At 32.1% G+C, this 12,887-nt stretch overlaps 2 protein-coding genes across 6 annotated transcripts in view; one reads left to right on the plus strand and one right to left on the minus strand.

Annotated features, from left to right (window-relative positions):
- The window catches only part of LOC130445097 (peptide transporter family 1-like), a 31,598-nt gene extending 29,984 nt beyond the window's left edge, over positions 1-1,614 (plus strand). For 3 of the 5 annotated variants that reach the window (XM_056780601.1, XM_056780599.1, XM_056780600.1), the window contains 3 exons: positions 103-710; positions 768-1,016; positions 1,166-1,614. In XM_056780601.1, coding sequence (XP_056636579.1) covers positions 103-710; positions 768-1,016; positions 1,166-1,336 — 1,028 coding nt within the window. In that variant the 3' untranslated portion in view covers positions 1,337-1,614. Of the gene's footprint in view, positions 1-102; positions 1,017-1,165 lie in introns of all 5 variants that reach the window. The other 2 variants (XM_056780596.1, XM_056780598.1) reach the window with 1 other exon arrangement.
- Positions 1,615-2,996: 1,382 nt separating this feature from the next.
- On the minus strand, positions 2,997-12,417 carry LOC130446057 (next to BRCA1 gene 1 protein-like). The gene is made up of 12 exons (XM_056782067.1): positions 12,075-12,417; positions 11,516-11,818; positions 9,690-9,856; positions 8,682-8,985; positions 8,509-8,626; positions 8,219-8,452; positions 7,836-8,168; positions 7,607-7,780; positions 5,654-5,950; positions 5,096-5,326; positions 4,865-5,037; positions 2,997-3,690 (listed from the first exon to the last, which is right to left on the minus strand). The coding sequence occupies exons 1-12, from the start codon at positions 12,219-12,221 to the stop codon at positions 3,529-3,531; spliced, it is 2,643 nt and encodes an 880-aa protein (XP_056638045.1). The 5' UTR covers positions 12,222-12,417; the 3' UTR covers positions 2,997-3,528.
- Between the last annotated feature and the right edge of the window lie 470 nt (positions 12,418-12,887).

Consider the following 12,887-nt stretch of genomic DNA (forward strand, 5'->3'; position numbering starts at 1 on the left):
AAACTTCAAAAAAACGTCAAAATTTCAATAAAAACCTCAATTTCTGCCAGTTAAAGTTACAATTATTATAATTGTTCAGTTTTAACATGATTTTAACATCAGGTAGATGCAATCTATTGAAGACCCCGTTACAGAGGATGGTATGCGGGGGTTTCTTGGCAGCAGTGGCTTTCGCGGTTTCCGCTTTGGTTTCAATAGCCATAGAAAGCCACGAACCGATCCTCCCCTCGACCAACAACATCCAATTACGCATATACAACCCTTCCACGTCACCGATACCGATAAAAGCAGACGGTTTACATCTATCCGCAGTCGTACCATCAATGTCTGCGTACGTCCGAAAAGACGTACCGGTCGATTCCGGTACGACCGAAATAACCTTCGAAATAAACGCCACGAAACGGAATATCACCGTCCAAGACGCGCACGCGTACGGAATATTCATTTACTCGAGTAACGATTCTATTTATTATACGGATAACGTGGCGAAAAGTGAAACCGGATATCCTGTGATAAGGACTCTTGTTTACGGTAACGACGAATCTGTCGTTTATTCGAAAGGAAGCGACACTGTCGACGTCGAAGCCGGGGAATTTTCCACTTTCCAACTACCAGGACCCGGTAAATGGTCGATAGAAATAGGAAACGAAACGCTACAGGACCCCGTAGATTTCCAGCTCGGCGGAACGTACACCGTAATGATTAACAAGGTCGGTATAAATCGACGTCGATCGGAATATTTAAATCGTAATAAAAACGTTTTACAGGACGAAGGATTGAAAATGAGCTATCTGATTGTAACTGAACCGAACAGTATTCATATGGCGTGGCTGCTACCTCAGTATTTCATAATAACGGCGGCGGAAATAATGTTTTCCATAACGGGATTGGAGTTTTCGTATACGCAAGCGCCGGTTACGATGAAATCACTACTACAAGCTTGTTTCCTTCTAACGACTGCTTTCGGAAACTTGATTATAGTCATAGTCGAATCTGCTAAAATTTTCGAAAAACAAGTTAGTATAACGGAACTGTTATTTTTAAATATCAATTCCCATCTCTATATTTCATTAACTTATGATTTTATTTAAAAAAATTAATGAAATAATAATAAATGATCATAACATGTGTTATAAAAGTATTTAACTTTTATTGTTTTTTACAGAGTAACGATTTTTTCTTGTACACTGGTTTAATGGTTGCCGATATGTTACTTTTCACTTATATGGCAACGAAATACCGTTACATCAATAACGAACAATCGGAAACGACTACCGAGATATCGGAATTGAGTTCACAAAAAGGTATTGATAATCCTACGTTCGTAAAAGCATAGATAACGTGAAAGTATGACATAAGAGTACTTTTTTGCACTATAAAACTGTTCCGTGGTGATATATCGAATAGTTTATAATATTATCTATGTTACTATGTCGAATCGAAGTAATGGAATATCGAACAACTTGCGATTCGTTCAATACAACAGAACGCAGAATTAAATTGACATGTCAACGTCAAATGTCAAATTTTATGTCGAAGATATTAAACTTATGTATATAAATAATTGTAATTTTTGTATAGTTATTGTAAATATATATATATTTATCGTTGAAAGTGTTTTAATTAATCTTATTTTCGCATTAGAAATATTTAAAATTTAATTATTCAATGTAATAATAATAACACATGATAAACAACTCTTGCTATGTGATTATTCTTTCTGGAATGGTATGAAACTAGTTTAGGAGCTAGATCGATACATCAAAAAAGAAAAAAAGTTTCAAACTATTTTATATAGATAAGGTAAAACAAAAAAAACGTACCTAATCCGATCCAGTACAAGTTAATATGGGAAAACTCAACTATAAAAAATTCTTCAAACTGAATTGTGCTATAAGAAATAACCAAATATACTTAACCAACCTGGATAAAATTCTTGGAGATGTATATTCTAACATGAATTCTGGATATATAATGAGATGTATGAAAAATAAATAATTTTTAATGTATGATGCATACTTGTTTTCGTAAAATGAATCAACGAAATATGGAAGCCTGCTGAACTGTCAAATGACAAAAGCGTCTTCTTTTTTTTAATTCTAATTAGTCGTAGTTGACTAGAGAATACATTCGATATCTATGGTTTGGACATTGATTTCAGTAGACGGGAAATTATTTTTGATGATAAATGAAAAAACACTAGCTAGATAATAGATATTTATTTGCAGTTAAATATTGTTATTTGAGTTAATGAAAAAATGGGAGTTGACAGTTTCCGTCAAAATAGAGATTCTCTTCTTTTTCTAATTGTAATTGGTCGTAGTTAACTATAAAGTAAATTGTTATCTATATCGTAAATTTTATTAGATAATAAATTATTTTTAATAATAAATAATGAAGCACTAGTTAGATCATAGATAATCAAATACAGTTAAATATTGATAATTTGAATTAACAAAAAATAGGAAACGATTGAGAGAAGTATCTTCTTTTTTAGTTGTATTTGGACGTAGTTAACTTTTGTTCCAAATTCTGTTAAGCCTTCAGTTCTTTTGTAGAAAAAATGTGTAATATTGGAAAAAATTTTCGATATATAAATTTGTGTTATGCATAAATATAACTATAAAATAATACCCCTATTTTATGTCCGTTCTAACCCTTTATTCAAAAATTGCGATTAAATTATTCTTCGAAAAAATATTTTTCACTAGATTAATTTAAATTAAATGTACAAACTCCGACTCTGGTACAGTTTTTCGTACGTCACCCGGCTTTCAATTTTATTGGTTGATATACGTCATCGTTACCATGGCAATGTTCGACTCTTGTTTTCATTGGTCGATAACAAGTCACATGACATAATCGAATTAATGGACGTGATGTGTAGAAGACCAGCAGGATCGTATTAAGGATTATTAATGAAGTAAATAAATTATATCGGAATTTTAACGTTGTTTTATTTATTTTGAAGGATTGGTAATAGAAATAATAATACATTTAAGTTTTCAAAAACCTTTATTAATACCTTTAGCTCTACAATATATATTTGATATCACAAATAATAGATAAAAATGCATAAACAGCATAAAAATTAAAAACTAAACCATTACACCCTATTTTATTTATTATCTACCACATAAACGGTATTTTTAATAGCTATGGGGATAGCAAATAAGAAAATAACAAATATCTCCGCCATATTTTGAAAAAAGTTGATTTTTTTAGTTAACAATAGAAAAAAAAACGTGTTACACAAAATTAAGTTGTGGTACCAGGATAACGAGATACCCTATAAAAAAATTTTGATTTAAAAATCAAAATAACCCTCAATATGATATAAATAAAACTATTATAAATTTTTTCCATTTCATCGTTAAATATTTCAAAAATTTATTATGGAATAAGTGGAGAATATGTTATAGTACCCCATACTTACCCCTTTTTACGGTTAAATGATAAAAAGAAAAACGATTACATAAGCATAACCTAATCCTATAGCAGGAATTTAATGGAAAAACAAATGGATAATTATTGCACGAGTTCTGCAACAACTCTCGATAGATCTTCATCGAATCTGGTCAATAGGGTGGCGTTCAAGTCTCTGTTCCAAAAACCCATTTCGGCTAAAGCCTGCAGGTTTGCCTCGCGAGTGGGATCCACTCGTTGACCGTTAACCCAATTTCCCTGTGTCTGAAAAAAAAATACAAACGCGTTTAATGTGTGAAGTAAAAGGGTGAATTAGAACTTATCCCAACGTTAGAACCAGTAATACAAATATTTCATTTAAAATGGGGTTCGTTTACCATTTTCTAAGTGACAGAAATGGTTTATACATAGTTTCGTTAAGGTTCTACGTTGTGAGTTCCTTAAAACAAGCACTAGCTTTCAAAATAAAAAAAAAAAACAACTACCATTTTGGTTTATAGGTTATTTAATAGGTGATATAACACCCAGGAAATGTTGAATGTAAGTTCAACAGGTTTTGATAAGTTTTTTCACTCAAAGGACCATTCCACGTCCAAGTTTCTACATTAAAATAATTCGAACACCACTTGTGCACTATAAAGTCACTATATTGACACTTCCACCACCAAATTAACACTGTTCAAAGTTATAAAGTCACCAGATTGACACTTCAACACTCTTTTTGACACTTTTTTAATGTTGAAACACTGTTCAAAGCTACAAAGTCACTATATTAACACTTCTACATTTTTTTGGACACATTTTCTATGTTAAAACACTGTTCGAAGCTATAAAGTCACTATATGAACACTTCTACATGTCTTTGGACACTTTTTTGATGTTGAAACACTGTTTAAAGTTATAAAGTCACCAGATTGACACTTCAACACTCTTTTTGACACTTTTTTAATGTTGAAACACTGTTCAAAGCTACAAAGTCACTATATTAACACTTCTACATTTTTTTGGACACTTTTTTAATGTTGAAACACTGTTCAAAGCTACAAAGTCACTATATTAACACTTCTACATTTTTTTGGACACTTTTTTAATGTTGAAACACTGTTCAAAGCTACAAAGTCACTATATTAACACTTCTACATTTTTTTTGACACTTTTTTAATGTTGAAACACTGTTCGAAGCTATAAAGTCACTATATGAACACTTCTACATGTCTTTGGACACTCTTTTGATGTTAAAACACAGTTTAAAGTTATAAAGTTGGCTGATTGACACTTCACCACTTCTTTGGGACACTTTTTTTAACTAGAAACAAAACTTGATGTTCGAGATACACGTTTTTCAACAGATCCACTACACTGATGGGGTTCTAGTAGCAAACTGCCAATCCGGAATCGTCATTTTCACCACACTTATCATAAAACTTGCAAAACTCACCGATTGCGAAACAAATCTATTTAGAACGGATTTGGCAACGTTTACAGCTCCGTTTACCAAAGCTTCCGGTAATATATGGACCACCGGTGGAGATGTCACTGTCGTTTCATCAGAAAACTGTCTAGTACTCGAAGAGGAAGGTTGTTCCGGTGGTGGATTGATCGGATCCTCGCCTAATAAAATTAAAAATCAATAAAACTTTCAATTTATTCGGAAATTTGTTATAAATACCCAATTCCTGTGGTGCCACCAATGGTTCCGTTTCGCTGTTGATGAATCTAGCACGGATTTCTTCATCGTTAGGTAATTTGCGTTCCTCCGGAGGCGTCTGTTGGTAATTCGGAACGTGGGGAAGATTTTTAAAAACGAACGGATTTCCATTCGAAGACGATGGGATTTCTATTGGTCTCGAAGTCTCTTGCACAGAAGTTGAGGGTTTTTTCACTTGTTCGTTTCCCGTAGCTGGAAAAACCAAAAAATTTCAAATGAGACTGTCGGGATACTTTTAGTACTAAACTTAAAACAAATTTTCACTATTTTAGTTTGGGGAATTTGGTTTTGGTGAATATAGTGGAATACTTGTATTATTTTCTTTTCTCTGAGATCTTTTTTAGCACAAAATGATTATAAAAATAGAAAATTTATTATTTGGTTTTGGATAAACAACATTAAGCGATGGTAAGTAACAAAAATGGGGAATAATTAGACGACCAAAGGGAAAAAACTGTGAAAATCAATTAGAATACAAAAATTTTGGAAAATCAAAGTATTTAATCATCGAATACTTACAAAATGTCTCCCAATAGGTTCTATTTGTATTATTGGCATCAGATCCTGGAATGTGATTGACAAATATAACACAAGGAGAGTTATTATCCTTGTTTTCCTTCGTATTAGAATCGTTTGAATAACTTGGTACGAATTTAACATCATCCATTCCTACCAAGTGTTTTAGTTTATTCAGTTTTTCAATTTTGTCGTCGAGTATCGAATGTTCTTCATTTGCAGCAGATGTGGCAACCTGCTCGGGGTTCTTCTCCTCGATTTCTACCAGTTCCTTCTGTGGTGACATCACTTTTTCCCCATCTACAAAAATCAATTGCAGAATAAATATTTTGGAATTAGGGGGATCCCAAAATTGGGGAAATACAAGCATCTAGAAGCAAAAGAGGCACTTGGAGATCATATAACCTCACTTTTTTACAGGATAATCCATCAAGTGAGGCAACAAAGTTCAAATAAGAAAGTCCAGAAGGATTAAAACAAGTTTTTCCAATAGGGAAAACAATTTGCAGGGAGAAACATATCATTTTGAGCCTTTACCAGCTTTTTGTATACAATAATATCGAGATTAACGACATAACCTCAATATTTTACAATATATTCCTCCAATTGAAGCTCCACAGCCGAAACTAAGATCTCCAGCAGATTTAAAACAAGATGAACAGATTTTTCCAACGAGGAAAGTCCTTTGATACCAGGATTAACTTCTGTGGAAGCACAAGAGGCACTAGGAAATTATATAACCTCACTTTCCTGCAATATATGTCCCCTAGAGTAGCAACAAAACTGAAGCGAAGAAGTCCTAAGTTCAAAATAGGGTGAAGAAGGTTTTTCGATGACAAAAAGTTTCTTAAAAACTTTTGAGAAGTACTTGAAAGCAATTTGCATGGAAAAACGAATCATTTTGAACCTCTATCAACTTGTCGTACTCATTAATAGCAAGATTTACTATTTAACCTCACTTTTCTGCAATATATGCCCCCTAGAGTAGCAACAAAACTGAAGCGAAGAAGTCCTAAGTTCAAAATAGGGTGAAGAAGGTTTTTCGATGACAAAAAGTTTCTTAAAAACTTTTGAGAAGTACTTGAAAGCAATTTGCATGGAAAAACGAATCATTTTGAACCTCTATCAACTTGTCGTGCTCATTAATAGCAAGATTTACTATTTAACCTCACTTTTCTGCAATATATGCCCCCTAGAGTAGCAACAAAACTGAAGCGAAGAAGTCCTAAGTTCAAAATAGGGTGAAGAAGGTTTTTCGATGACAAAAAGTTTCTTAAAAACTCTTGAGAAGTACTTGAAAGCAATTTGCATGGAAAAACGAGTCATTTTGAACCTCTATCAACTTGTCGTACTCATTAATAGCAAGATTTACTATTTAACTTCACTTTTCTGCAATATATTGCCCCTTACAAGGTTTTCTAATAAGGAAAGTCTTTTGAAAACAAATTTAACATTCTAAGTGGAGTGGGTAAAAGCAATTTACAGGAAAAAGCAAGTCAATTTGAAACTCTACCAGTTTATTATACACATTAATGGAGAGATTAACTTCTGGGGAAGCAAAATAGACCCTTCCGGCTTATATATCCTCACTTTTCTGTAAGATATTCCCTAAAGTGAAGTTTTAACAGCTAAAACTGATAAATCCAGCAGATTTGAAACACGATAAACAGACTTTCTCCTTCAAAGAAGTATCTAGAGCTATACAGCAGGATTTTTTCAAAATAAAAGCAAATTTCGATAAAAAAGAATCACTTTTTCTCAAGTTGTCTTCAGAAGTGGAAATGAATTTGAAACAGAATCCAACAACTAAACTAATTATTATAAATTTCTCTAATTTTTTTTATTTAGATTGAAAATTTGACATTTGGACTTATTTTCAATCGGAAGAGACCTAAAATCAAGACGATTCAGAAACCGATCATTATATATACAAAAATATAAAAAAAATTCAATTGCCTCCAGTATTTTCATCATTTTCCGGTAAAGACACCATAACCATGTCGGATTTCTGGCTAACATCCGAAGCTGCTTCATCACAACGAGAATTTTCTTTCCCTTCGTCCACATCTTCATTATTATTATCATCCAAACTTTCCACGGATCCTCCTTTTTTCATCAACTGTACACCACCTAAAAAATAAAAAATTATCCATCATCAAATCGATTTTATGAAAATAACAAAAACCTTGTTGGGCAATTTCCGGCTTCAACGGCTCATCAATATTAAAACAATCAGGCACGACTACAAATTCAGAAGGTATCCCCTTGGAACAATCACTATCCGGAAGGGATATTATACTGTGGTTATCGGAATCACTGCTGCAATTCGTATCGGTGGGTTCTTCGAGTTTAATATATTCCACCCTGGTATTTATATCTCTGACAACGTTATCCATGGTTACAGTGCTGGTGGTACGTTCCGATTGCAAATCCAACAAGTCGTTTTTATTTTCCGGTACCACGTCAGGCGATTGGGTACCCAAAACCGATTCGAATGCTTTAGCTGCAGCCGAAGTACCTATGGAACAATAAAATTAGATAAAATAATTAAAAAAATGGTGGAATTACCTTGCCAAATGTTTCCGTAATGAGTTATGGGGTCGCTGATGTTGTAAACGTCGTCTGGATTGGCGGCAACTTCTTTTGAAAAATCCTCAGTGTTTTTGATAAAACAAGTATCCAAAACTGATTTGTTGCCTTTCAAATCGAATGGGTCTACGATGACTTGACAACCCAACCAGTGACCGAATCTTCGATTTTCATGGTGGAAATGGAAATAGCATTCGTATTGACCGGGTTGATCTGAAAATAAGCAATTTATACAAAAAAATAATAAATTAATCAACGAAATTACTTACTGGGTATTTGAAGACGTACAGCGACCGTTCCAGTTTCTCCAGATTTCAAATACGGTACAGTAACAATGGTATCTAATGGTTTTAATGCCTTAGAACCCCAAGTGAACATCAATTTAGTCTAAAATAATCAAAAATCGATAAATGATTCAAATAGTTTCGATACTGTGACTTACGTTCTTGTTCCAAGTCATTTTTCCGCTATTAATAACTTTCCAATGATGTAAATATATTTCTCCGCCTAGCATATGAGGAATTACGTCTTGGGTATCGATGGGTCTAGCGTCCATTTGTAAAAAATCATCTTCACTTCCATGGAGGTTTAGTTTACCACACCTAGAACCACCATCGCTGTCACTAGATTTGAATAAAAGCGCTTGTTTCTTCTCCTTCAGTTTTTTCGTTTTGGATTCCAATTTTTCCAACTTGTGGTCGAGTTTTCCTTCCAATTTCAACGATTTCATCAAATCCTTTGTTGTCCTTTTCAAAAAATTTTTAGGTTAGAACCAATTACAAGTTGTCCTCCTATTATATTTGCTAAAACACTCTGTATACTACAATTTTTCGAGATCTAGCTAAATCTAATGCTAACAGGCTTAGTTCTATAAATCTAGAATGAATTTTACAAAGGAAGAGGTCGAAATGATGCTGAAAATGGGAAGAAAAAAGAAGCAAGATAACTGAGACATATACTGATGAAAATAATGATGAAAAGTGAGACAGGAAGAGAAGTTTGAAGAGGTTTTGGAAGCAGAAATTGTGAAAACTAGTAAGCAAAGGATTCGAACCAAAGTTTTTCAATGAAGAAAATCTTTCTAAATAAAATTACACAGATAAACAGCGGGAAAAGAGGCACTTGGAGGTTAAATAACCTCACTTTTATACAAAATATTCCTCACATCAAAAACGAAGATGCCCAACAGAAATAGAAGTGTTAAATTGGGAAGAAATGATTATGGAAAAGCAAAAATTGAAAAAACTAGTAAACAAATTGTAGTTGTGAGAAGACAGACACTGAACAGCCCCTAAAAAGTGCTATAAAAAGTTGTAAATAGAAAACAAATACACATATCTATAATAAAACACTTTAAATTGGATATATCAGCTTAATAAACAGTTTTTTATTCACTAGATATTAAATTTATCAAATAATATATGTAAAAATGGATATTGATGGTACTTACTCAATGGAACCTTCGGTATTCAATAAAGGTAATTTTCTCCTTTTGGAATTTTCGTTTTTGGATTTCCTTGTATGATAACAAGAAGGTTGACTAACAGTGTGCGGTTTTAAGTTGGAAACTAAGTTAGTAACAGAGGCTGTTACTTCTTCGACTATCGATTTCTTGTACTACAAAAATATCAATAGGCTATATCAAAATATAACCTCAAAAAGTCCCTGTAGTGTAAGCAAACGTTCAATTTTGCTCTTTTTCGAGAGATCCTTCGTGTTTTAAACATGTAAAGTTATTTTTATGTGTAAAACATAGTTACAATTATTGCCGCAGCTCAACAACTATCCATTTTCTCAAATTAACTCCAATAATATCAAAAAAGCTTTTTTATTATATAAAGATCATAATCAGTTGATGCAACAAGATAAAATAAACGACGTTACAGTAATCGGGGGTGAAAATAGTGCAGTAGTATCATAAAATTGAATTTGAGAACAATAGATATCAAAAACATATACAAAAAACAAAATATTGAATCCTGTGACACACCAGATACTATTTTTTCAGTCTCAGCTAAGTTCTGATCCATGCAGACCTTCTGCTTCCTTCCTTTCATCATGTTTTGTAAAATCATAGATATAGCAGCTTCGCTCAAAGAAAATCGTCCAAGAAGACGGTTACCACAGCCTTTTAATCATCCAGTATTCGTATTACGTTGCCAGTGTTATTTAACATTGCTACCACTATAAGAAAAACCTAGGTTTAGCAGAAAATGATAACAACAGGTCCTAAAGTGGAAGGATTAACTCAAATCAACTATAAATTACATCCCAAAAAGGCTTTAGTTGATTCGAGACAGTGATGTTAGTTTAGCAATGTTTGAACGAAATGGTTCATTTGAACTACTCACTGGTAAAAATGTAAAATACATGATGTAGAAATACAGGTAAAAAGAGAAAGAAAAATATGGAATATGATACACGCTTCCTGGACTGGATTACTTCTAAAAGTACCTAACACTAGTTCATCTACAAAAACTTTTACAGTCTTTGTTATAGAACGCTGCCATTTAAGGAGAAACCTAGTTTTGGCAGAAAATTATAAGGACAGGTCCTGTTATAGAGGAATTTACTTAGGATCATCTAATAACTGAATTCCTACCATTCCAAGTGAAATGAGAAACCTTTAGAAGTAAGTACGTGTCCTAAAAATCATCATAAACATTGAAAACCGCAAAGCTAATTTGATAGAGAAGCATAATAGACCAGAGATATCGCGTGAAAAAATATTATTTCATATAATAACTTCCTTAGGTGTGAAATATTTACATACAAAATAAATTTAATGATGCTTAATTATAAACATTAATTTTAATGATGTTTGCATTATTTCTTATCATAATGACTCATAATGTTTAAATATGACTCAAACTAAATAGATAAAAATATAATCAAAAAAAATTATGTCTATAATAATATTACAAATATTGGAATATACAATTTCAAAGTTGATTTGAAGAAATTCTGAATTATTTTTATTCAAATATGTTGTGAAATGTTATTTCATGTAAAAAAATATCATTCACCCTTAATAATTGATAAAGTGAGGGCTGGAATACTGATAAACACTCTTATCAGTTATTTCTGAAAAGGGATGTTTGGGTTACAGAGAGGGTAGATAAGGTTCTAGGTAAAAAAGAATTTATACAAATTTTCAGTCTAAAAACTGCATTATTGTGAACAAGTTTGATTTCTACATTATTAAATGGTAAGTTTTACAAAATTAGTTGTTTTATTTAAAATTCAACAAGAAAAAATATTTTTTTTCGTTCTTACCTTATTCATATGTGTTAAAAACCATTCTGGGGGCGATTCAGAGTTACAGCATTGAGATACGACAGAATTAGCTTCATTATCAAACTGAGTTTCAACATCGTTAGAATGACGATTATTTTTGTGAGTCTGTAACTCGCAATTACTCTCCAATTTCAAATTAACAATCTCCCCAATTCTAGCTTTGCGTCTAAACGCATACAAAGCAATTTGAAAATCAGTTTGGGATTCAATTGGAAATTCCCTGTTGCTATCGGTAATATAAGATACTTTTACACCTTCCCCTACAGTTCCAGAATTTTTTAACTAGAATTAAAATACAAGTTTGCATAATCTCATCATGAAATATCGAAAATCGGGGATTCCCATGTAAAATAAACAGAGAATAATTTAAATAATAAGAGCAATTAATGTAGCAGTATGAAACTATATATTACGTATTTTTCCACTTATATACCTAATTACTTTCTAATAATTATCTTTACTTATATCTATATAACTTTATATTAAGATTTGTAATTATTTTTAAACTTTTATACTAATAATTAATATGTGTACTTACCAAATACGATTTAAATATTTCCCAATTAAGCGTCGTTGCTGGTATATCGTACATTCCAATAATATTCGCTTTGTCACCTCCATTACCAGACTTGTTCTTCCATTGAAGATTATAGATGATTTCAAGATCTTTCTTTTTAGATCCCATTTTACACGATTTCGGTAATAATATGATTAATTAATAAAACCGTTATGTTTTTACCTAAATATGACACTTTACCAAATACACACAATACGATTAAAATAGCCAATTCTTTTGTTTACTACTTACTACGCACAACATATAATGGTATTAATAAGTCTGATATTGACGTTCGAGAGAGGGATCATCTGATTCTAATCTTGATTCAATCAATAGTAATACCACACACTCAATATTGCCAACCGTATATTTTATATGTAGATTTTGAATATTAATAAATAATGAATGGTATATAATAAAACCAAAATTAGCGTTAGCTAAGAAATTTGAAAAATGGAGTTATATTTTATAAATATGTATATTTATGGAACATTTGATTCTTGTTACACATATACTACATTCGACTAGGTACATGCTATGATTCTGAGTGTTCAGAATAGTTCGGCAAACTACTTTATTTCGATCCCACTGCTCGGTTCGCGTTCGGCTATATACATTTTTGAGCACACTGAGTAAATTCTCTTTGTTCCGAATTTTGAAAGATTCTCAGATTTATTTTGACTTTTGCTACTCCGTTTGACGTTCCAATGCTCATAAATTAGCAATTTTATTTGAAAATTGTTTGTACTTATGTTTTGTTTTTGTATATATAAAATAATTGGTCGTATTCTT

This window comes from Diorhabda sublineata, chromosome 6 (genome assembly GCF_026230105.1).
Source record: "Diorhabda sublineata isolate icDioSubl1.1 chromosome 6, icDioSubl1.1, whole genome shotgun sequence".
NCBI lineage: Eukaryota > Metazoa > Arthropoda > Insecta > Coleoptera > Chrysomelidae > Diorhabda > Diorhabda sublineata.

What these genes read in the sequence shown, in the direction of transcription:
- LOC130446057 (XM_056782067.1), bottom strand. Translation starts at nt 12,221, where the DNA reads ATGGGATCTAAAAAGAAAGATCTTGAAATCATCTATAATCTTCAATGG. An exon ending in TTTTAACACATATGAATAAG is followed by an intron (nt 9,857 to 11,515) that starts GTAAGAACGAAA and finishes ATATTTTTGTAG; the next exon opens with TACAAGAAATCGATAGTCGA. An exon ending in AACCTATTGGGAGACATTTT is followed by an intron (nt 5,327 to 5,653) that starts GTAAGTATTCGA and finishes TGGTTTTTCCAG; the next exon opens with CTACGGGAAACGAACAAGTG.